Below are 24,589 nucleotides of genomic sequence, written 5' to 3'. Positions count from 1 at the left end.
AACAAAAGACAGATAATTCCCAATGCCTTCATTAGTGAAAATCTTAACTGTGGAATTAGGCAGGTCTGCATGTTTTGTTCTCCCTTCTGCTGTGTTCTACAGGTCTATATAAAACAGGCAGCCAAACAAAAGGACTTTCCAAACCACAGTTTGAACAAAGGTATATCTACCTCCAACATTGCCTGCTTGGAATTAGCTCCTACTACTACTACTGTAGGAAGCTGTGGATCACTTCAAATTGATACTCAAAACAACATTTGGTTAATTATGAAAAGATTTTAATCCAGTACACCTATACTGAATTTCTCAAACTTTACAAAATGGTAGCTTTCAAATCAAAATTAAAAGGCAAACCAGTATTTTATTGACAAGAGTTTATTTGATGTTAAAGTCAGATGAGCAGCTTCTGATTTCCAGAGTAATTCATTCTATACTTCTTCATAGAATGATGCTGCCTGTAAACAAAAAAATAACATCACTGACACACGATTTAAACAATTTTTGCACTTGTACTTTTATAAAGCCTGAAAAGCTGTTTCCCAAACAAGTCAGATGAACCACACTGCTCTTCTTGTAAGAGCATAAAGTTCAAAATTTCCCAGCACTGCCATGGTAATAAATGAGCCTAAATTATAGCAATTATGTAGGAAAGATCAACAAGCTACAACTGCATTGACAGCTTTCTGTTTAAGACATTACACTCACTGTATCAGTTCCCAGACTGTTTAAGCTCCTTCCAACTGAGTCACTCAGACCATTTGTAACAAAACCAGACTTTTTTCTGGAGCAGTTATTGACCACAACACTTAGATTTCTGCACCAAAGATATAAAAATGTAGTCTGATTTGTCTGTAAGAGCATCCTGTTTTTAAGTATTTTACTTGAAATGAGTATCTGTAAGAAAACAACATGTATCTGTTCCAAAAATAGGTATCATGCTACTTTAATCTATTTTAGACAATCAAACTCAAACATCATCCTCTCTTTAGCATACATACAAATGAAAATATCAGCCTTGTTTACAGTAAGACTAAACAATCAGCAATTTGAGTAACAATAAGTCTGAAGCACCTGATGTATTATTTCAGTATTTATACTAATCAGGTATTTCATGCAAGTCAAAGTCACATAAGCTACCAACTCAGTACTAGGTGCTAAAGGGCTTTGTAAATATTCTTAGCCTTAAACTCTTGCACTGGGTTCTACACCTGCACAAGTATCACAGTCTTTGCATGAACCAACATCACACTTGTTATCACAATGACTGCAGTGCTGAATGCCTGCCCTTACAAAGCATTCCAAAGGCATACCTGTTATCCATTTTCCACCTGAAGAAAAGTTCATTTACTGAAAAAGAGAAAGCATCAATTAGTAAGAATTTTATCTAAATTCTACTATTGCAGAAAATTGAGCTTTGAGGGATTTTAGTGACAAAGTACTTGTTTCAATTAACCATACTGAAATGTTACAGGAAAACCACAAAGTTCTGACTGCTGCAGAGACTGAAGACTTAGATTTCACTTACTCCCTTAAACTCAACAGCTATTTAGAGCTTAACTAAGGCTCAGAACACAACTGCATGCTCAATTAGACCTACGGGCTACAATGGCTTCAAAGTGCTTATCTATGCACACTTCTGTTGGAGAGCCTCACCTGTCAAAGGCTGTCACAGCTACAGTTGTGACATTAAAAGGGAGGGTGGGAGGTTTTTTTAGTATTTCAGTATCATGATTTTGAATTCAAAGACCAGGTGAGGCACATCCACATACACTGTTGCAAATTTTAGCAAGCTCACCAAGCTCTAGAGCCACAGAATATATTAAATAACACAAAATCCTTTAAAACACTTCTCTTGAAACTGCAGGGACAACAGAATGGGAATTCTAAAGGAGTAAGAAGTGAAAGCATCAAAGAAAATTAACAAGACATCAGCATAGTTATGTCTGAGTTTTTCATGACTACATCATACATAGCTTTTACAATAATATACTTGCCTGAACATTTCTCAGAATCAAGTACTGATACATTTACAAGATACAATAATTCTGTAAGTGGACTCAAAAATGTATTCCAAGGCTCCTATTAAAAATTCCTCCACATAGCTGAGATAAGGATGATGAGCCATACCACAACATGATCTCTGAACATGCATTTCTGAAGACAAAGCTTAGCATATTTCACAAATGTTTTTCTATAACACGGCACAGAATTCTTCTCAAGTACGTTGTTCAGGAAATGCACAAAATAATTCATCTTAAGCGACACTAACAAAGATTAACAAATCTGGTAAGCAAGTCACATCTAACCCATGCATAATTATCAACTGAAAGATCATTTTAAAAGACATCAAAATATCTCTAATGAAAACACAGTTCACCTACTACTAAGATTGCACGTTAGTTTAACAAAACTTGATATACAAGTCACATCTCCCACATCATTACCACAGGGCATGATCCTTGCCTTCAGTTTCTGAACTGTTGATCTGCTTTAAGAGAGCTTCTGTGAAGTGGACACCATTAATAATTCAAGTGAGTAATTTGATCACTTTTCATTAACACTCTATGACACCTTCGGGTGCAGAAGTCTTAAAAGGAAGACGTTCCTCCATACTACGAGGATTGGTGCAACACAAAATGACTCTTTTGCCATTGACAGAACTGTGTACATCAGGTGTTGTTACCAGACGAAATGCTGATCTTGTGCCTACCACTGTAGGACTTCATGATTCTGCATTAAAGCACAGAGGAAGAAGGCTCCTCATGTTTTCTAGCAGAGTAGTTCCCTGGAACTGCCAGTACGACTGGTTCCTTTCCATCCAGGGATGACAAGAACTTCACTTCCACATTAACTACAATATCTCATTTCACCGAGATTTCTAATACTACTGTAATTTGTATCATAACTTGCAGGGCAATAGTTAAATATACTTCAGTGGTGACAACTGTGCCATTTCCAAGCACCACCTCAAATGCAAGTGTGATGTGACTTAGCTTTCATGTACAACACCACTTTCACACAACAGTCAAGGTACACATGCAATTGCACTGTACTACTTTGAATCAGACCCTGCAGTGACTGAACCAATGCCTCAAGTCAACAACATTGGGCTTCTTGGATTTCTTCTCACTAGGAATTATTTTGAAGTAGATTCACTAGCTTCAAAAAGTCTGATTTGCTACTAGCCAAATTTTACTTCCAAGTCACATGAATAAAATTCATTATGTTATCAAGTGAACCCTCACATGACACTTCTAAAGTTTAAACCAAACATGCATACAAGGCAGTACAGTGCTTCAGTTAAAATGATAGACACATTTCAGTGATGCATAGTTCAGGCACCAAAACCATGCTCATTTCCAGTACCTGCAGATACTTCATTTCTGATGGAGAGTTCCAAGAAAGTAGGAAAAAAGCAAAAGCAAAGATTACTAAAGTTCAAGATATCAAGGTATTTTCACAGCTACAGAACTAAGCATTAAATCAATTACCCTTTCTCACCTTGTTAAAACATCTGAAAAAACCCCACTTGCCTGCACAGCTTATTCAATATTTATCAGAAGGAAAGTGACTGGCTTCCCACCCAAGCCATTCCTCAGCTTTGGTTCTGTTTCATGATGAAGGAAATCTGCCTCCCTCCAACCTGCCTGTATCAGGTCCTAGTCACAGCCCAGGAGGGCTGCATCATTCCAGCCTCACCAGAGAAAGAATGCACTACTGTGGGCATCAGTCCCTCAAACCTCAAGGCATTCTACCTTATTTCTATTTATACACAGTGCTCACTGCCTACAGCGCACATCCTTACCAAACTTACCTTGGTAATCAACATCATACCAACAGTAACTTGGCGGAGAAAGCATTAGGGGTTTAGGCAGCCTGAGTGACAGTGTTAACATTAGATAATGTGTGTATTGCGAGACTGAGTTATGTGATTAGAGCAATATTGTTAGATTTATGAAGTTTAACTTTAGTTCAAGTGACATAGGAAACAGTAATTTAGGAAGCATTGTTTCATGTCGTATCAGCTAGGCTGGCAGCAGTGAGGAGCAAAACTAAGCTACTGAGCTGATGACAAGCTATACAACACACAGTTTACCTTCTGTTATCCGGTAGAACAGGTGAAAAAATGGAAGAAAAACAATGTTATTCTGTTGAAGAATTCCTAATCAACATTTCAAAGGCATATGTGCACTCTAGCTTAAAAGATAGTCTCATCCTACCTTCTTGCCAGCACCAACATTTGCCTTGGCTGTGCCCCTGACTTTCTTCATTCTGTTCTTACGCTCTTTTCGTTGCTTCCTGGAAGTCTTTTTCTTTTCATACAAGCCGTGCTATTAAAAACAGTTGAAAGTTGCTTTTAACATTGTTTCTCTACTAACAACTCTTGAATTTAAGTTTCATGATTTCTCAAATGTTAAAATACAGTTTAAATTTCAGATATTAACTAAATAGCAAGATCATTAACCAATGATTCAACACATAACATAAACACTGATATAGCACATGGATCAGCCCCCTTTCTTATGCTTATTCTAGACTTCTATTAGTTTTGTTAAAAGTTACTGCTAAGGACCTCTGGTATTATCAGTTTTGCCTTCCCAATTCCCTTGTAATAAAGAATAAAAACCACACTTAGCCTATTTTGTAAATGCAGAAGTTAACATGTGCTATTTTAGAAACCTTCATACAACTGTTCCTTCACAAAACTTGAGTTTTTACACATGCAAATCCTGAGTAACTGAACACTCCTAACCTATCCTGCTTTCAGGATACCAGAAAACAACATACCCTGGCAAGTCTGTGCTTTGGTTCATTTTTCTTTGCATAGTCCAGGGAATCATAGATCATGCCAAAACCAGTTGTCTTGCCACCACCAAAGTGAGTTCTGAAGCCAAAGACGAAAATTACATCAGGCGTTGTCTTGTACATTTTTGCCAGCTTTTCCCTGATTTCTGTTTTGGGGACTGTGGCCTTCCCAGGATGAAGAACATCAATCACCTAAGAAAGAATATTAATAAGTTGATAAGAGGTCACTATTCAGTACACAGCCCCACCAGGTGCTACAGTCCCATCATGAGCTCAACTCTTAAACTAACCCACCTTAGCAGCAGAAACTATTATTCGATACAAAAGCATTCCAAATTTCTTGCTTCACTGAGTCATTTAGACTGAAAAATACCTTTAAAATCATTAAATCCAACACTAAATCCAATCCTGTCAAGTGTCTCCATGCCACTAAGCCATGTTCTCAAGTGGTATACCTACATGTCTTTCAAACACCTCCACGGAGCACAACTTAACAACTTCCCAGGGCAGCCTACTCCAATGCTTAATAATCCTTTGGCGCAGAAATTTTCCCCAAGGTGGTACAACTTCACCATCAAGATTTACCTTGAGCATACATCAAAATATTTAAACCCTTAGGCTCTTACAATTCTTAATCTAAAAACCCTAGAGATTTTGAGGGCCCCATATTAATATTGGCTAAACCTTCTTCCAGCTCAGAACCACCAAACAAATAAAGGCAATCTTCTGCAGTCTTTTACCATCTGCTTGCGCTGCAGAAGTCTGTTGGTCATGAACTTCCTGGTTCTGATAGTCACTGTGTCATTCTGCAAAACAAAACATTAAATAAAACAATAGCTACAAACGCAACAGAAACTTAACGCACGCATAAATAACACACAGTATGGCAACAGGCAGGAGCCTCAGATACTGGCAGTGAGCTCATAACACCTTTAGGTAACACCGTAAGAAACTGACAAAATCATCCCCAGCTTCCTAACACCACCACAACACACACACCTTCACTACTGTCCTATGAAAACCTGAAGCAGCTTTTATCAAGACACGGATCTCAATCCCAAGGACTGTAACAACACAAGAGAAGTTTCCTTCTATGCTCAAATGCTACGGCTTCCCACCCCTAAGGAGAACGGAGCACCAAGATTCCTGAATGGTCCTGGTTGAAAGGAAAACAGGTCAGTGGGTCCACGAAAGCCCACCAAGTTTCTTCAGTAAATTAGACACTTGGCATGGTACTTGGTGTGTTAGCACCTGACCTCAGAGTAAGGACACGGCATTGGGTTGGAAGTAAAAGCAAGGGTAAAAGGGAAGTGAGCATATAGAAGAGACTGGGTGACCATGCACTGCAACAGTATAAAAGCTCTTCAAAATGCTCAGGTGAAATTTCCTGTGCATCAGTTTCTGCCTTTACCTCGACGACTACTGCCTGGCATCAATAAGCAGAGTCTGGCTCCATCCTCTGACACTTCCCTTCAAACACCCATGGACACTATTAAGGTCGCCTTTCTGTAATCTCTTCTCGAACTGAAAGGCTCTTTCAGCCTTTCCTTAAATGAAAAACGCTTCAGACCCCCAGTCATCCTCACTGGAACCCTCCTGGAACTCAATGTCTGTCCTGAACTGAGGAGCCCAAAACTGGACACTACGCTCCAGCTACAGCCTCAGCAGTACTGAGAAAAAGAGCAGATCAGCTCCCCTGAACTGCTGGCCATGCTGTTCCTAGGGCAATGTGCAAGTTTCTCTGAAAATTCTGCACGCCACTATTTCTACAAGACTTTCAGACCGGAATAGCCGAGACAAACGCGGGTGTGACCCACGGCAGCCCCCTAGCACCCCCAGAGCAGCAGCACACTGGTGCCGCACTATTCGAACCCGGGGCTGCTCTGACCGAGCACGGATACGGCGCACGCGAACACACGGCGCGGCCCTCACCCCGCAGCTCGCTGCTACCAGCGGGCACTGACGCGCGGTGGGCCGGCCGCAGGAGCCCAGGCCCGGTGTCCCCCATACCCCCGCGGACGGGTACAGGCGGGCCGAGCGGGCGGGTCGCGGCGGTGCGGGGACGCGGCGGGGCAGGGATGGCGGGAGCGCGGGGCGGATGGCGGGGCCCGGCCCGGGCACTCACCATGGCGGCAGCGGCAGCTCCTGCGACCGGAAGAGAAAAGGATCGGCGCCTCCCTGCAGCCAATCATAAAGCGGCGTGGGGTCCTTCCCCCAGGGGTGGGGCTTTGCGTGGGGCTGCCCTTTTTAGAGCCGGCCTGCGCCGGAAGCAGCAGCAGGCGGGGTTGTGTGTGCCTGATGGGAGCTGGGGCGGATTTAGCTCCGTGTCCTGCTGGGGGAAGGCTCAGCTCCGTGAGCGCCGTGCGGCGATCTCGGCCGAGCTCAGCCGTGCCGTGTGCTGGCGCTGCCGTGGGGTTGGCTCTGCCGTGCGGCCTGGGAGCCCCGCCGCTGGTGGTCCGGGGCTGCTGTGGGGACAGGCAAAGCCACGGACTGAACGTGGCGGCGCAGCGCTGGCTGAGGAGCTGCTTAGGGCTCAGGGAGTTGGGCCTCCTCAGCGTCGAGAGGACACGACTGTGACAGGATCCCTTTCGCGTGCATAGAGAGGGAAGGGTGTCAGAACGGAGCCGGGCTCAGCTCCGTGGTGCCGGTAGTAGCCCAGGGGGCGATGGGCGGGCCATGCCCCGGAAGTTCCACCTCGCACATGTGAAGCGTTTTCCTTGCTGTGCCCTGACCGCCCCCGGGAATAGGGCGGGTGCCAGAGGGGCTGCGCGGCTCCCTCAGCGGGGAGAGCCCCGGAGCGGCGGTGCCGGCAGGAGGCGCTGCGGGCGGAGGCCGCGCTGACCGCCCCGGCCCGGCCCGGCCCAGTCCCCGCGTGCACGCGCGCGGGCCCCGCCGCCGCGATGGTGAAGGAGCAGTTCAGGGAGACGGATGTGGCCAAGAAAATGTGAGTGAGGCCGTGCGGTGCCCGCGGGCTGAGACAGGGAACTGCGGGGGACAGAACCGCTGGAGCTGGGAGGAGAGTGTTGGCGTGGAGGGCCGCGGTGGGCAGTTCCTGGGACGGCCGCTCCGCTTCTAGGAGCGCTGGCACAGGCTGGGCTCCCACACGGGTGCATGTGCCGGTGCCCAGCTGTGGGGATGCCGAGGAAGGTCGATAAAGCCCTCAGATAAAAACCACAACCTCGTAATAAAGCAGCTTTATGTTTTTCTAGTTATCTGTAAAGAACCTGTTTCAGTAATGTTGTGAATCCACCTAGCCACTTTTGCATTGTTTTCGAGTGCTTTGGAGTCCTGAGAAGGACAGCGAAGCTGGTGGAGGGTCTGGAACACAAGCCCTGGGGGCAGCATCTGAGGGAGCTGGGGTGCTCACCTTGGAGAGACCTTATGACTCTGCATCCGCCTGAAAGGAGGGTGTAACCAGCTGGGAACTGGTTTCTTCTCCCAGGCAAACAGTGACAGGATGAGAAGGGACAGCCTTAAGTTGCACTAGGGAAGGCTTAGTTTGGACATCAGGGAGAATTTCTTCACAGAAAGGGTGGTTAGGCATTGAATGGTCTGCCCAGGGAGGTGGTGGAGTCACCATCCCTGGAGGTGTTTAAGGAAAGGCTGGATGTGGCACTCAATGCCGTGGTCTAATTGACAAGATGGTTTTTGGCCATAGGTTGGGTTCAGTGGTCTCTGAGGTCTTTTTCAACCTAATTGATTCTGTGATACTTGCATGTAGGCATGGTTGTCCTTATAAGTGATTTTGCAGGTATATGCCCATCCATACATCTGAAATTTCTTGTTCTAGAAGCCACATCTGTTTTGGCATGAAATCTCCAGAAGAGATGCGCCAGCAAGCTCACATTCAAGTGGTCAGCAAAAATTTGTATAGTCAGGACAACCATCACTCTCCGCTGCAGTATGGAGTGCTGGACCATCGTATGGTGAGAACCTTCATTTTGTTTTCCAAACTCTTTCTGGGGAATTGCTCAAGTGGTTAAAAACAAGTCGGGGTCACTGAAACATAGTGTTTGTCCAAAGTAAGTTCGAATAAGTCTTTGCTTGAATTTCATAGGCTACTAGCTGTAGTGCCAGATACTTTTTTCATGCTTTTGGAGGGCAGGAATGTGTTCTCTTGAGGCAGGAAGAAAGCTGATTTTCTGCCTAACTGCTGGGTTACCCAGAGACGTGTCATCAAAATGCTGCAATGTAGATTGATGGGCTGCAGGTCACATGCGGGAGTTGTGTGAGTCCAGGTCACTGGTGTCAGCGGGGGCTGTGTGTAAAAAACATTTTTATTAAGGGTCAGAGTGACTGTAATGCTGCTGACATGCTTATGATGCTGTGGAAAAGGAGTGGCTCTGCTACTAGTGTTCATGACTATATTATAAACTGTTGTATTTTGTATCTGTCCCATCAATTACAGCTAACTTGTTTTTTCCCTGCATGTGTGTTCTCTTTCTCCCAAAGGGAACCAGTGAAAAAGACCGTCCCTGTGAAACCTGTGGGAAAAGTCTGGCTGATTGTTTAGGGCACTATGGGTACATTGACTTAGAACTGCCATGTTTTCATGTTGGGTACTTCAAAGCTGTGATAGGCATCTTACAGGTAAACATGATCTAAAACAGAGTTTTTCAGGAAAAATGTTGCTTGAAAATAATTGAGAAGGCAAAAATAAGGTTGCATTATGAATTTATCTTTTGAATGTTTTCTTTTGCAAAATACATGTATTTAAAGACATGTATTAGTTCTGTGTCATCTCAGACTGATAAATGGATGGAATCTATTATTTTTCTGCAATTTGAATTAAATACATGCAGGATAATTTGCCTTTTAAACCATCCCAGTAAATCAAAGCTCTGTTTGCTTTCTGTGATTTTTTTTAACACCCTGCAGAGCTTAGCTAAAGGTTTGCCTCCTTGACTGTATTTTCCTTTTTCTCATGTATTTATTAATGCATATTCCAATATGTGAATTTGTCTTTCAATCAAGACAGTAGTATCTCATTTATAAAAATGCACTGTGTTGAAGAACTTAAGCTGTAGTTCAAGAGGTGACGTGTTTGAATACGTGTCTCAAACAACTATGTTTATACATGTTTACACTTCAGATGATCTGCAAAACCTGTTGCCGCATCATGCTGTCAGTGGAAGAAAGAAAGCAGTTTTTAGATTACCTAAAACGACCTGGCCTTACATATCTTCAGAAGAGAGGGCTGAAAAAGAAAGTGTCTGAGAAGTGCCGAAAGAAAAACACTTGCCCTTACTGTGGGGCCTTTAATGGTGAGTATTGACGATAGTAGTTTGTGATGTTACCTGCTCTGATGTTTTTCACCCTGATGGCTGTGATAGGATCCAAATCTTGAATGTGCTCATTCATTGCACAGCTAATGGGTGCTCTCTTTGACCTTCGTTAAGAACCAGGTAATTGCATTTTAGGGTTGGACACATGCTTGTTCACATCTCATTTGTGTGGATATGGACATTTTCCTAGTTGCTTGTTTAATTTCATGTTTCAATCAATATTTGATGCTTGAATAATGGCCAAAAAAACCCTTTTAACATGTTGTTAAAAATATTGGGAGCTATTGGCAGTGATCAATACATTCACGTAAAAGCCTTGATAACATTTGTAATTTTGAGTGAGCATCATTTTTCATAATTGTGTGAAATTCTCTCTTAAGGTTATTCCTTCTTCAGGGCGGAGTATTTTTGTAAGAATTCGTATCTGGTTTTCAAAATATGTCTTGTTTTTTTTTCATCTACACTGCTCACATGTTACTACTGTTTAAGGACTTGGAGTATTATAGGTTCATAGTACATGGTTAATCCATAACTTAAAATTTTTAAATCATGAAAATTGTGAGTTCCTTGTTGAAATGTTCAACAACTCAATAATAGGAGAGCTTCTGTATAATGAGTGCCCTATCTACACATAGGGGGCATAAACATAGGCATTTAGAAAAGTTACTTGATAGGTCAATACTTAAGTAAAACAAAAACAGAGCATTTGGATTAGTCTATGGAAATTTCATGAATAGTATTGCCTGCATGACATGAAGATATTTGTCAGATTTTTCTGTTAATTCACTTCTGAAATTACTTCAGAAGATACTGGTATGATACATAAATGGCGCTTAGTCCTGTTTTTAGTGTGGGAACTTCTGCTTTAGAAATATCTGCTGTGAATAAGGTGAAGCTGAATTAAAGTGGAGGCTAAACCACCTACTTTCAGTCTCAGAGGCTGCACCATCATGTAGATACACCAAGCCATCCATATAAAAAGGTGTAACTCGCTTGTGCTTTTGTTGTTCTGTGAGTTCAGGAAACTGGTTAATAAAGCTGATAAAGTTTTAGCTTGTTCTTGTGTTCGTTGAAGGTTTAGCTTGATTTGGAACTGTAACTTAAGATTTGCTGGTGTTTTGTTTTGTTTGGTGTTTTTATTGTTTTGAAATAAAATCCCAAGATAATCCATATTTAATTCCTTGCAAAATTTAATTCCTTCCATATTTAATCCATATTTAATTCCTTAATTTAATTCCTTGCAGGAACTGTGAAGAAGTGTGGTTTGTTGAAAATAATACATGAAAAGTACAAGACAAATAAGAAAGTTGTAGATCCAATAGTATCTACTTTTCTTCAGTCCTTTGAAACTGCCATTGAATATAACAAAGAAGTAGAACCCTTACTGGGAAGAGCTCAGGTGAATTTTATTATAATCTAAGTTTTTTGCTAGTTTTTGTACCTGAAAAAAACTCCTTGAAGGTTTGCAGTGTATCAGCTAATGTCTTGTGGTGATCCAAGGATTTTGTATGTATATCAAAAACTACATGAAGAATGTTTGTATCCAGTGCAATAATGGTGACTTTACTAAATGAGAAATTTAATTTATTAGCATGTTTTGATACACCATTACCTGTCTGTGAAGAAAAGGATGTTCTTGGTGTGTTATGCTTCTATAAACTAGACAAAGAAAAAGAAACACAGAAATACAGAAGAAAACCATATGAAGTTTACATTTATATATAGATTCACTGTAACTCTGTTATTAATTCCAATATGCACATTTTTTTCTTCAGAAGCTCTTAATGTTGAGAAGGAGAGAGGAGGCTTGATTCAGTAACTTTTTTTTTCATTAGCTTTTCATTGTATGCAGTTTTGTTTCCTTCTGCTCTTTGCAAACTGGAAAGATGTCCAGGTACATACTTGGATGGAAAATGTAGTGAATATGGCAGTAGCTGCACTTAGATGAGAGAAATTAAGTTTTGAAAAGTACCTAGGAAGTGTTGTAATCCTGTGATCTTTGCTAATAAGATGAATGCAATATACTGTAAGTTTTTTGTAGGATGTTAATTGAGTTGCTTTGTCTGTTGATGAAATACTCTCCATTAATTCTTGTGACAAGAGACCAGCACTCATATATGGGGAAAAATGGAAGGAAAGAATATCTAGCAAGTTAACATTTGAGATGCTAAAAGCATTAGTTCAGAATAAATAAAAAAAACCATTGTTTTGCTTGCACTAACAGTTTGTTATTTGCCTTTGAAAAAGGCTATTTCTGAACCTCAGTAAAATAAGGGGAGGAGGGAAGCATTGAAACTTTACGTAATTGCTTCTTTTCCCGATTTTTTGCAATGCCTTTTGTAGGAAAACTTGAATCCTTTGGTAGTATTGAACCTCTTTAAAAGAATCCCAGCTGAAGACATCCCTCTACTTCTAATGAACCCACAAGCAGGTAAACCTTCAGATTTGATCCTCACACGACTGCTGGTGCCTCCGCTGTGTATCAGACCCTCTGTTGTGAGTGATTTGAAGTCTGGCACCAATGAGGACGATCTGACAATGAAACTGACAGAGATCATTTTCCTCAATGATGTAATAAAAAAGGTGAGTCAACCTTCACTCTGAGACTGCTGTCTTCAGGAAGATTTGTGTAGACATGAATATGGCAAGTGGGTTCAGTGCTTACAGTCAGGTGCTGTGTTTCTCTGTCATTGAGCATTTTACTGAAAGATAGGCGAAGTTCACTTCAGTTTGAGCTGGCTGACTGGCTACTTGCAGTGTAAGAACTGCTCAAGTTCTGCTGGGGTTCTTATGGGAAATAGTTTTCCATTTCAGCTCTGGTCTGTTAACTCTTTCTTATTTTTTTCTTTTTCTCCTCTCCTATGACTGTCACATTTTGAGTAGTGACTTACAATGAAAAGATTACAACTATTGATTTGTGTTTTTTTTTTTCTTATAGACTTTCCTTTTTTTTTATATCTTTGTGCTTTATTTATTCTACCATCTGTTCTTGAGAAGTCAGGTTTCATTTAGCATAGTCATCAAATTGAGAATAAAAGATGATTTGACATTGCATCATTGGTTTAGAAGAGCACTTCTTACCAGAATAATACTTTACACACTCTTCAAAACTGTTCCTTTGTCAGGCAGACAAAATGAATTGAGTACTAACTCCTCCATGATTGAAAAATCATTAACTACTGATTTTCCTGTCTGTTAAGTTATATTAGCTTGAGTGGATTGGGAAAAATGTAATTTAAACAAATCCCTAATTTTGTGAGCATTTGTTCAAAGCCCGTGTTAGTCAAAAGATTTTTTTTTTTTTGCTAGATTCCCTTGTGATGGGCCTTATGCTATAGAAAGATGCATCCTGTTAGTTATTTTCCCTTTTTCGTTCCAATCAATGGAAGTTTCCTGATTATTTGTGAAGGAAGAGTTGTACTTGTTACAGAAAAATTCTTGGCTAGTTTAATGTGTGTTATATTTATTTCCTGAATTGGATGACTATTTTGTTTAGCATAGGATATCAGGAGCCAAAACACAGATGATTATGGAAGACTGGGATTTTCTTCAACTGCAGTGTGCCCTGTACATTAATAGTGAGCTCTCTGGAATACCCCTCAACATGGCACCTAAAAAATGGACCAGAGGTTTTGTTCAGAGACTTAAGGGAAAGCAAGGTATGTCTAAAAAATTGCTTTAATTATTTTTTTTTACAGTTGAACCACAAATCTTTGCTATTGCAAGTGTATCTCTGCTACTGTTGTGTGTTGCACTTCAGTGCTGTACCTTAAAAGATGTTCTAATCTGTCTTAACACATCCCATCTTGAAAACTATTTTTATTTAAAGAGTTTTAATTGTTTTGTTAGGTCGGTTTAGAGGCAATCTGTCTGGAAAGAGAGTGGATTTTTCTGGCAGAACAGTCATTTCACCTGATCCTAACTTAAGAATAGATGAAGTAGCAGTGCCTGTTCATGTTGCGAAAATACTGACCTTTCCTGAAAAGGTAAGTGGTGTAGGAATCAAAAACTTGTTCTATTCTTTTTTTCTTTTTTTCCCAAGCCACACCTCAGTTTTGTTTCTTTATTCACTCTAAAAGGCAGTGAATGTATTACCTTATGTTTGAAATGCCATTCAGTGATGCGTTGCCAGTTGTGTTGCTGCTGGCAAATGAAGATATGTAGTACTGAATGTAGGCAAGTGCTGACAAGATGTGGTGTAAGGAGTGACATCTCTAGCACTAAGAGTATTGATTTGTATTTTTTCAACTCATTTATAGATTTGTATGAAGGAGTGGTTAAGTATTTTTATTTCCACATTTTCCTTCCAGATTTTTATTTAATTTCCCTCTGATATTCTGATCAAAAATAGGCTGATGTTTTTGTCCTGTATTCCTTTCTGCAAGTTCCCCTCAGCAGCTGGAGGCTGTGGGGAGGGGATTGTCAGTTGAGCCTAAAATTTGAGAACTCAAAAGCCACCATTTAAAAAAACCCCTGAAACATCTTTTGTTTGTTTCTGATTGAAGTCTTTGTGCAACAGGTGAACAAAGCAAATATTAATTTTATGAGGAAACTTGTCTGTAATGGTCCTGATGTTCATCCTGGAGCAAACTTCATACAGCAAAGGCACACCCAGATGAAAAGGTATCAAGCTTATCTGTAAAGATTCTGTTTCTTATTTCTCCCCACAAAATTGTTCTTGTTGCTGTGTGAAGGCAGTGATGTCTGCAGGGATTAAGTTTTATTTTTAGAATCTTTCATAAAGGGCAGTAGCAAAAGAATTGTCTTTATGTTCTCAGGTTTAGTGTACAATATTTTAAAAGCAGTCTCTTGCTTTTAAATTGAAATGCACATATTAATGATGTTTAACTGCAATTAGATTTATATTCTTTTATGACCGAGTCTATCCTAGTTGAGGTAGTGTGTAGTACAGATACAAGTGAAAACAGGTGGCTTTGGGCAAGTTGTGTGGGCTGTTTTCATGTGAGAGCTAATCTGCAGTCAGTTCAAGTAGGAACAAGGGGTAATACATGAGTGAAACTTCCTATACTCTGATACAATTGAAATAAATTCTGTTCATTTACAGATAGAATTTTGTCTTAATGTTCCAATCACTGATGCTTTTGATTAATACATTAATACATTTTGATTAATACAAAATACATTAATCCCTTAAAATTGTCGTGACTGATGTCCAGTCCACGCCAGTTAAGTCTTCTAGCTATTGTAATACAAATACTCCAGCATTTAATAGACAAGTTAGCATTATAAACACATAATAAGAATTAATTTTTAGTTATCTTGCTGTTTGTGTATCTTCTGACTGCATTTTTATCTCTTCCTATGAAGATTTTTGAAATACGGGAACCGAGAGAAAATGGCCCAGGAGCTGAAGTTTGGTGATATTGTGGAGCGACATCTGATTGATGGTGACATTGTCCTGTTTAACCGGCAGCCCTCTCTGCACAAGCTGAGCATCATGGCTCACATTGTGAGTGCACACAGGCTGGCACAGACAGTGCAGCCTGGAATATTAGGCACTTGACCATTATTGCTTGCTTCTGTCTCACACAAGCAAAAATCAACAGCGCCTGCTGAAAACAGTGTGTGGAGCAGGGATGAATGCAGTGCAGTTGTGCCTGTCCATGGGAATTGATGTGTGCCCAGGCAGGATGCTGTGTGCACACTTCTGCCAAGAGCCATAATTGACCTTGCTATCTCCTCTTTTGTGAGCATTTCAGTTTTGTGGAGTTGATGTAATCTCTACAAAGTACATTGTCTTCTGTGGTTTTTATAAATTCTTCATAATGAAAATTATTAGCTACATTTCTATAATATAATGCGAATACAATTTCTGCTAATCCTATTGGAGTTAAATCCTATAATCAGGAATTTTGACTCATTTGTAATGTAACAATGCAAGGAAGCATAGGGTTTTTCTTTAGACATGCCCAATTGTGTGTGCATCTTTTTTTTTCCTTTTCCAGGCTAGAGTGAAACCTCATAGGACATTCAGGTTCAATGAATGTGTCTGTACACCATACAATGCAGACTTTGATGGAGATGAGATGAACCTTCACCTTCCTCAAACAGAAGAAGCAAAAGCAGAAGCACTTGTTTTAATGGGGGTGGGTAGATATAAAATGCTCATGTTGGGATTTTGCTGGTGACAGATGGGCTGAACCCTTTAGTTCTGAACTTGCACATGAAATCTGCAATACTGTCGAGATTCCTGGGTAATGTACAACTTTGAAGCTGCCTGAAAACCCTGCAAAAAGGACTTCAGAATAAATTAGGACTGTTACACCTGGGTAATCTAATAGCCTTAGGCTTAACATCTGGGGAAAATGCTGTAGATGTCATCAGTATGTTTCTGACTGACTGTCCTCAGAGATTGCTGCTGGGCTAAGGTGGCTCTGTTACCAGCAAATCCATCATTTGCTTCTGGTCTGACAGCCTGGGAATTGCGGATAGAACAGCTGGAAATGAGGCAGTGATACTAGGTTTGTACTGTGAAGGCAGCTTCACAGAGGAGGCAGGAGAGAGGAGGCTCATAGGGCAGGGTCAAAAGGGAGAAGGGAGGGTAGATAAACAGGCATGGTTGCAAGCTTTGGTCTGTGGTGAGAGTCAGTAGCACCAAGCTGAGAGTTTGCCAATCCATTGTTCCTTTTGGGTTGCCAAATGCCACTCCTGCTTCAAATGTAACCATACTGTTGTTGGCTGCACCCTGTTAGGAGCTCACTGAACTGACTTGTGAGCCTAAAAAGAACACCCCCAGTGTGTGTAGGTCTGTGTGGGAATGGGTTCAGGCAAAACTGCTCCTTAGGTGGGTGTGATTAACTGGAGCAGTGGTTTGAGTAAAAGATCATGGGGCTAGAGGTGGCTTGATTGTTACCCATCAGAAGGGACTACACAACTTGAGGTATTCCAGTCAATCTCAAGTGAATGTAACATCTCTTGGTCTTTTCCCCTCTTCTCAAAGCTGGCTTATCTTCCCTTCCCTGTCCTACCAAAACACATCAAGGTGTTTTCTGCTTTGGAAACAGAATATGTAAATTCCAGTAACTTTTCTCAGTCTATTCCTTAGTTGTCAATGGATGTGAACTGAAGTGAACTGAAACTTCTTGCTTATTTTTTCTCTTTTTGAAGAAAGCTGTAGTAAGATTTAGAATAAATGATGACCATTTCACCATAGATATAGATGCATTAAATGGTAGGCTCCATTTTGAATAGCAGATGGAATATCACTGTCTTCAAATGCTTAATATCTTTTTGTGTCATGCAGACTAAAGCAAACTTGGTAACACCAAGAAATGGAGAACCTCTTATTGCTGCTATTCAAGATTTTCTCACAGGTGTGTATAAACTTATTTCAGAGCTGTGTGATCTGACAACTGTTCCTTGAGAATAATTTCCCTTTTTCAGAGTTTTCTATATTAATTAAAATATTTCTCCTTTCACAAGTCAAAGGGGCATTCTTAAATAAGGCCCTTGCTTTCCTGAAATATAATGATGGCCTCAGAGTAATTTCTGATGCTGTCTACCTTTTTAGCTGCAGTTATTACTGCCTTTGTATTTTGCTGTTTTTCTGCAAGTGAGTGTTTGAGATCTTTTGTCTGCATTCAGTAGACAATGTAAAAAGCTTATGATTATGGTTGAGGAGTTGATTTCACTCAATAAACATTAGCTTTAACCTACAATATGTGCCTTCAATGTATTTAATTCTTTGGAAAATGTTAAGTGAATGTAAGAAAAAGTATACAAAAATAAATGCAAAGGCCTTATTTCACTTATGAAATAGAGTCTGAGAGCAAGAGAGGTTATAGAAATAGACTGTTCCTAATTTTTAGACAGGTAGTGTGGAGCAATTAAAAAAATTCTGGAAAGGATTTGTAACTAAAGCTGTCTAAACTATTGTTTTGCAAAGTAAGTAGCTGATTAGTATTAGAATAAAATAATTGATACTGAGCATGCAATTCCTTTTAAATTGAATCTAAATTTAGTCTGTCATAATACTTTTTTCATTCCAGGTGCCTATCTTCTTACGTTGAAAGATACTTTTTTTGATCGAGCCAAAGCCTGTCAAATTATTGCTTCTATCCTGGTAGGCAAGGATGAAAAGATCAAAGTGCGTCTTCCACCCCCAGCAATTCTGAAGGTGTGTCAGACTATTTTTTTCACGTTACTAAGGCTTTCTCTGTTGTGTGTTCTTGACCCATGGTGATATTACATGAGTCGTTAAACTCCTAAAGTTTTGAATCAAAGGTACTTTATAAACAAGTAATTATGAATGTTGCAATCTCTTGGAGAAATTAAATGACAGCAGCATCCTTGAGGTTGTTTCCCTTTTCTAGTCAGAAAGGGGAACGTGGCAGTAAGAGGGAGCAATAGAGCATGTTTCTCTGAGTGCATGCACATACCCTGTTGTAAAGGATAATCATTCAGCACTCAGGGGATTTAAATATATGAAAGAGGACAATGTTTTTCAAATGAATGCTACTATGTATTTGTACAAGTATGATTCTCTTTAAACGTGTTCTGTATATAAGGCAATTTTACAATTAAATTCTTGCTTACTCTTTTTCTGTAGTTGTAGCATAAACCTGTAATCTTTATTTCTCTCCTATTTCTCTCAGCCTGTGACACTCTGGACAGGAAAACAGGTTTTCAGCCTCATTCTCAAACCCAGTGATGATTGTCCTGTAAAAGCCAACCTACGAACAAAGGGCAAACAGTATTGTGGCAGAGGGGAGGACCTGTGTTACAATGATTCTTGTGAGTGACATTTCTAAAGCCATGTTTTGGAAGTCTTCAGAGAAATCATAGAAATGATTGAGCTTGCTGTATGCATTGAAGCAGTCCTTTACATAAGTGTTCTTAAAATGATAAATAACTTCTTGCAGTTTTTCTTGAGTCGAAGTCATACTAAATACATTTCCTTAAACTAAAACATCTTTTGTATGATGCTTGGCTTGTCACAATGCTAATTTAATGTTTGAAGGTGAGAGAGAGGAAAGCAAAGCTTAGGAGGTGGTGTTCAGAGGACAAATGCAAAACTGTAACCTCTTGATGGGAGGCAGTAATGCAGGGATTAGAAGTCAAACACTGAAAAGAGTTTGATTATGCAGGGAGGATAAATCCCTAGGATGTCAAACCATGCATACCTTTCCAGTTAGGGATATCAGTGGCAGTGGAACTCCAAGTGCCATGGTTGAAAAAGTGGGAGGAGGTGAACAAGACTTTGCTTAGAATTAATTAAATTTCTTAATTAATGTGGTGACTGTTGGAAAGGAACTTGAGCAGGCAGGGGTTAGGCTGGTTCCTTGCTGCTCACAAGTGTAAGTTGAGGAACCGTTGATTTACACTAACTCTGTCATGCAATATTGCCTCAAGAAAGAATTTCCCTGTTGGTACTCAAGTCTGCCCTACAGATGACTGAGTGATTTCTGTAGATGAGCACTCTGTGCTATGATGTTGGTTGTAAACATGGTGGAACAATGTTTTTCAGCCTCTAAATATTGTAGGACAAAAGGGCACAAAGCAATCCTGCTCACATTCCTGTGAACATAAGACATCTTCTTTATTTCACAGGTTATTAGTTTTAGAAAATACAGGAGGAGTTTCCATTTTCTGAATTTAACAAGAGCACATGATGTGGAAAACTTTTAGATTTTGTTGTTGGCTGTGTTCAGTTCTCTGAAAAATTGTCTCTGAAGACATAGTAACTCTCTTCAGCATGTTCTCTTCAAATTCTCAAAAGTCTCAAGAAAACCTGGTATCATGTTTTGATTTGATATAGTGATAAGTGATAGAGCGGTTACTTGTGCTTCAAGAAGACGTTACCTAAATTCATCACATTGAAAATATTGAGCATGGTCAGAACTTTCATTTAAAAATTCTCTCCATAGGTGCTTACTAGTGGTTAGTGAATGTTTTAGAAAACTACAGTATTCTTTTTGCATTTTCATTTCTAGATGTCACAATTCAAAACAGTGAGTTAATGAGTGGCAGCATGGACAAGGGAACACTGGGGTCAGGATCCAAGAACAACATCTTCTACATCTTGCTGAGAGACTGGGGCCAGGTGGAAGCTGCGGATGCCATGTCACGTCTGGCCAGACTTGCTCCAGTCTATCTTTGTAAGTACATTTCCTTTCAAAATAGTACTTTAATGCAGAAATAGAGAATAAGCAAGATTTTTGCTTTAAATATGACATGCTGTGCTTTTAAAAAGTAAGCTTGTTTGGAAGCTGGCAGACAGTAAAACAACTTACTGTAGTTATGAAGTGCTTGTGATGGTCACATGATGGGAGGCAAAGTTGAAAGTTCACAATAGTATTTCCTGGGTTTAATTTGTTTTCTCTATATGAGTTTGGACTATCAAAATAATTTATTTTCCTTTTAATAATAGCTAATCGTGGCTTTTCAATTGGAATTGGTGATGTAACCCCTGGGCAGGGCCTGTTAAAAGCTAAGTATGAGCTCCTGAATGCTGGCTATAAGAAATGTGACGAGTATATTGAAGCTCTGAACACTGGCAAGCTACAGCAGCAGCCTGGTTGTACTGCGGAAGAGACACTAGAGGTAAATTGTTTCATTTAATAGACTATGCATTTGGAGTAGAGGCTTCACAGATCTGTTCTTGTACATTGTAAAGTCTAAAGTTGCCATCTGAAACCTAAAAATACAAACAAATACATTGTACGTAACTTTTGCTGAGTCTATACAGACTTAAAATGTTTGTATGCATGTAAAAACCTTAGCTAAACACAGAACAGCTGAAATCCTCCAGGGTGTGTTGGGCTGATACAAGAGAATACAATTACACAAGTAGTTGGAATGGAGTTGAATACATTAAGATTTTTTGTGATTATCTTCCATAGCACAGTGTGACGTAGAGCTTAGTGCAATGCTCAGTTTAGCTCATGTTTTTGATGCTGATAATAGAATGTCATGTTACTTTATACACCTGTCTTATCTCAACAAGGACATTTTCTTTAGCAAACTGGAAATTAGGCAAACTAAAATTTAAAATTGCTTTACCTGAAGCAACAACTGGGTTTCTTTGTCTTTACTGTATTTTGAATTCCCTTTGACTACTGAAGGTATTGCTGGGAGTGATAAGAGTTCTGTTTGTGTAAGTGATTTTTTTGCAATTTCTGAACCTCTGATATACTGAATTTCAGGCCTTAATCCTTAAAGAACTGTCTGTTATCAGAGATCATGCTGGCAGTGCCTGTCTCAGAGAACTGGACAAGAGCAACAGTCCCCTGATCATGGCTCTCTGTGGTTCTAAAGGTAGGGACAGCTGAACCTGGCATGCAGGTTGCTCACTCCTTCACTTATGTGACACTTAGTTATTCCATCTTTATATAGCTTGTTTTATACTGTCGTGTGAGTTCGTGTCATAGCTGTTTTAAATGGCTCAGTAAGTACAGGTTGGGTATAGTTAGTTAAAATCAAGCTGATATTCTGATATTCTTGTGTTGTAATTTTTAGTACAAGTTGCAAAACATCTTGTTGGAACTCTGGGTGTTCTTAGGACTTCAACTAATTAATCAGTAAGAAGTTTTCAGTTGTGTTTCTACCTCGGGTATTTCTATCACATAGAAAAATCAACTGTGAATGCTACATTCAGAATTGGAAGTAACATCTCCTAGAATTGCGAAATTATTTGGAAGGGACTTTAAAGATCATCTAGTTCCAACCCCCCTGCCATGCATTGGGTCATCTCCTACCAGACCAGGATGGGGCATCCTCAGCTTGTCTGAGCAACTTGTTCCAGTGCCTCACCACCCTCATAATAAAGAGTTTCTTCCTGATGTCTAATCTAAACCTGCCCTCTGACAGTTTGAAGTAATTTCCCCTGTTCTATCACTACATACCCTTGTGTAAAGTCCCTCTCTGCCTTTCTTGTAACCCCTCTTTAGGTACTGGAAGGTCTATAGGGTCTCTCAAATTCTTGCTTGAGCTTTCATTTGTCTCCTTTAAGAATTTGAGAAAATCACTTTTGCCTTTTTTAGCTGTCTAATAAATTGTGGAAAGCCTCATGACTTCATGTAGTGTTCTAAAGAAATACTGAAATCTAAGATGAAGATTATATTAAGTGTATAATTTTTTGTGGGGGTGATGAGGTGTTGTTTGCAAACATATTCATCAAATAAAACTTGTGAGTTTGTGACTTACTTCTCTGGGACTTAATTTGTTCTAGAGCACTGGTAGACACTGAACCCTTTATGAAAAATATTCAAGTATGTTTATTGAAGAAACTGTGAAGTAAACTATGTAGGTTAGGATCATGGGCTGCATAAAACACAATCCATAATAGAACACAGAACGATATAAGGACTGGAGCCAAATAATGGCATCATGTCTATGACCCAAAGGAAAAAAAAGTTGTTGGCTGTATCATAGAGTTAATAGCCAGCTTTTGCATAAATGCTGAAATGAACAGGACAAGTAACAGAAAAGATTCTCCAACTCGTGCAGTTGTGTTTTGTTGAGCAGTTATGAGGCTGAATAATTGACCTTTATGGAAGTGAAGATTGTCTCTTGAGGGAAGCAGTATATTCCTCATTTGTGAGTGAGGGGCTTTCTTTTCCTGTCTTTGCAGGCTCGTTCATTAACATATCCCAGATGATTGCTTGTGTAGGGCAGCAGGCTATCAGTGGGTCCCGTGTTCCTGATGGGTTTGAGAACAGGTCCTTGCCTCACTTTGAGAAGCATTCCAAGGTAATTCTGGACATTTACAACAGGCTGTGAAGCAAAGTGAAACAAGTTTCCTTAAGCCATTTTGAGAAGAAGGCATGATAAAATGTGTTGTCATGATATAGGGAAGGGATCAAATATGAACAATGTAAATTGTTTTGTGTCATTTGGGAGTGAGCAGTGTTCTGAACTGCCATAGAATGTCTAGTTAGCTTGACATTTTACAGCTAAGCCTTGCTTTGACCTTTCTGATGTAGTAAAATTAAAGTGAAGTGATGATACTTTTGTGGTTCTTTTGAGATACTTAAAAATAATTTGTTCAAGCTTCTCAGTGGTGTTATGTTTGCACTAATACAGGAAAACTGCTGAATGTGTCTTGGTATCTTTATAAACAGTTGAGACGTGCCAGATAAACCATTTTGGTTTTTCTCTTTTTCCACCAGGATAGATACCATGGATTACTTTAAGTGTTTCATGTCTCAGTTTGGTCCTACATGAAGCAATAATGACTCTTATGCATTTGTTAATATGAACAGCTTCAGTGAGATGAATTTCTTTTAAAGTGTTATTTGAAATGTAATGAGCACTAATGAAGGTTCTAGGTCTAAGCCCATAGTCTAGTTAGTGTGTTAGCTGTGTCAGATGGTAGCTATGACACTTGCATATGTGACTGAATTCCAAATTTCAACTTCTGAGTTCTGTAATGTACTGAATAAGTAGAAAAAGCAACAATACTTAATGGTTTGGATGAGAAGATAAAATTTAGCTCTAGCTTTTTGTCTGATTTAGAAACATTACCTGTTAAATAACAACAAAAGTTGATTTTTGACTTGAAGGGATGCCTGTGTAAATTTCATTGGCATGAACTTTGTTCAGGGGTGAGGGCAAACCATTCCAAAAAACTAATTTTATGTATATCTCTAGTCATTTTTTCTTAGAATTCTTAGTCTTCAGCAAATATCTTTGCACTACTATAGCAAAATGAACATTCTTAATTGTGTATTCAATTTTTGCCTGTTTAATGGAAGTGTTGGTTTAGTGTTGGGAAGAAATAGCTGGAAGTGTGACTGGGTTTGTAGGAGGAAGTGGAAACTCTGTTAAAATTAGTTTGGAAGAGCTTGGCAAGGGTTTCTGGAACCTTTATTCAGATCTAAAATGCAAATACAGAACTTGAGAGCTAAGCGTGGCTGAGATCCTTGTCCTGTGTTGCTGGGGGTATTGGCTAACTTTCAGAAGGAATTTTGATAGTATGCACCATGTCTTTCTGTAATATACAGAACATTGCCTTCTAACTGTGTTTTTCCCACTCTCCCCTGCAGCTCCCTGCAGCAAAAGGCTTTGTTGCAAACAGCTTCTATTCTGGGTTGACTCCCACTGAATTTTTTTTCCACACAATGGCTGGTCGAGAAGGTCTGGTTGATACAGCTGTGAAAACAGCTGAAACTGGATATATGCAGGTAACTGTCAGCAGAGTGAGGGTTTTATTGGTCTTGAAAGAAGAGCAAACGTTGTTTGTTTTTAATGTAACGGAGTGATTTATACTGTGAAATACATGGCTTGATCTGTTCCCCAGGAGGTGTGGATGGAGTTTGTAAATGAGACCTCAGCCAATGGTACAATAACATGCTTGTATTAAGCTGTTTTCTCTTGGATACAAGTTGTAAAAGTCCTTGTTCTGTGCAATTGTTGAGGACTCCTTTCTGTGTAGTGTGTTCCTAAACCTGATGTGAGTGATGACAGAAATGCAGCTAAAGCTCCCTTTCAGTGTGTGTTCTCTCCAGGTAACAGGCACCTTGGCCGTATAGACTTAG

The 24,589-nt window shown here is 39.8% G+C and overlaps 2 protein-coding genes across 5 annotated transcripts in view; one reads left to right on the top strand and one right to left on the bottom strand.

Moving 5' to 3' along the window:
* Window positions 1-357: 357 nt before the first annotated feature.
* RPS24 (ribosomal protein S24) lies at window positions 358-6,983 on the bottom strand. 4 transcript variants are annotated; one of them, XM_033066816.2, is made up of 8 exons: window positions 6,932-6,983; window positions 5,547-5,612; window positions 4,789-4,998; window positions 4,221-4,331; window positions 4,097-4,099; window positions 3,367-3,383; window positions 1,311-1,347; window positions 358-455 (listed from the first exon to the last, which is right to left on the bottom strand). In XM_033066816.2, the coding sequence occupies exons 1-6, from the start codon at window positions 6,932-6,934 to the stop codon at window positions 3,378-3,380; spliced, it is 399 nt and encodes a 132-aa protein (XP_032922707.1). In that variant the 5' UTR covers window positions 6,935-6,983; the 3' UTR covers window positions 358-455; window positions 1,311-1,347; window positions 3,367-3,377. The 4 variants fall into 4 exon arrangements, with proteins under 4 accessions (XP_032922707.1, XP_032922709.1, XP_032922708.1 ...); XM_033066818.2 differs by lacking the exon at window positions 3,367-3,383; XM_033066817.2 differs by lacking the exon at window positions 4,097-4,099 and having other exon boundaries at window positions 6,932-6,982.
* Window positions 6,984-7,642: 659 nt separating this feature from the next.
* The window catches only part of POLR3A (RNA polymerase III subunit A), a 37,250-nt gene continuing 20,303 nt past the window's right edge, over window positions 7,643-24,589 (top strand). Inside the window, exons 1-19 of the mRNA XM_033066814.2 lie at window positions 7,643-7,750; window positions 8,597-8,732; window positions 9,259-9,396; window positions 9,899-10,070; window positions 11,336-11,490; window positions 12,435-12,674; window positions 13,588-13,750; window positions 13,941-14,077; window positions 14,611-14,714; window positions 15,420-15,561; window positions 16,058-16,198; window positions 17,356-17,425; window positions 18,101-18,228; window positions 18,707-18,845; window positions 20,045-20,209; window positions 20,482-20,654; window positions 21,257-21,368; window positions 22,684-22,802; window positions 24,098-24,235. Coding sequence (XP_032922705.1) covers window positions 7,707-7,750; window positions 8,597-8,732; window positions 9,259-9,396; window positions 9,899-10,070; window positions 11,336-11,490; window positions 12,435-12,674; window positions 13,588-13,750; window positions 13,941-14,077; window positions 14,611-14,714; window positions 15,420-15,561; window positions 16,058-16,198; window positions 17,356-17,425; window positions 18,101-18,228; window positions 18,707-18,845; window positions 20,045-20,209; window positions 20,482-20,654; window positions 21,257-21,368; window positions 22,684-22,802; window positions 24,098-24,235 — 2,616 coding nt within the window. The 5' untranslated portion in view covers window positions 7,643-7,706. The remainder of the gene's footprint in view (window positions 7,751-8,596; window positions 8,733-9,258; window positions 9,397-9,898; window positions 10,071-11,335; window positions 11,491-12,434; window positions 12,675-13,587; window positions 13,751-13,940; window positions 14,078-14,610; window positions 14,715-15,419; window positions 15,562-16,057; window positions 16,199-17,355; window positions 17,426-18,100; window positions 18,229-18,706; window positions 18,846-20,044; window positions 20,210-20,481; window positions 20,655-21,256; window positions 21,369-22,683; window positions 22,803-24,097; window positions 24,236-24,589) is intronic.

Source organism: Catharus ustulatus, chromosome 8, assembly GCF_009819885.2.
Source record: "Catharus ustulatus isolate bCatUst1 chromosome 8, bCatUst1.pri.v2, whole genome shotgun sequence".
NCBI lineage: Eukaryota > Metazoa > Chordata > Aves > Passeriformes > Turdidae > Catharus > Catharus ustulatus.
This window is presented reverse-complemented; position numbering and strand designations above follow the sequence as displayed.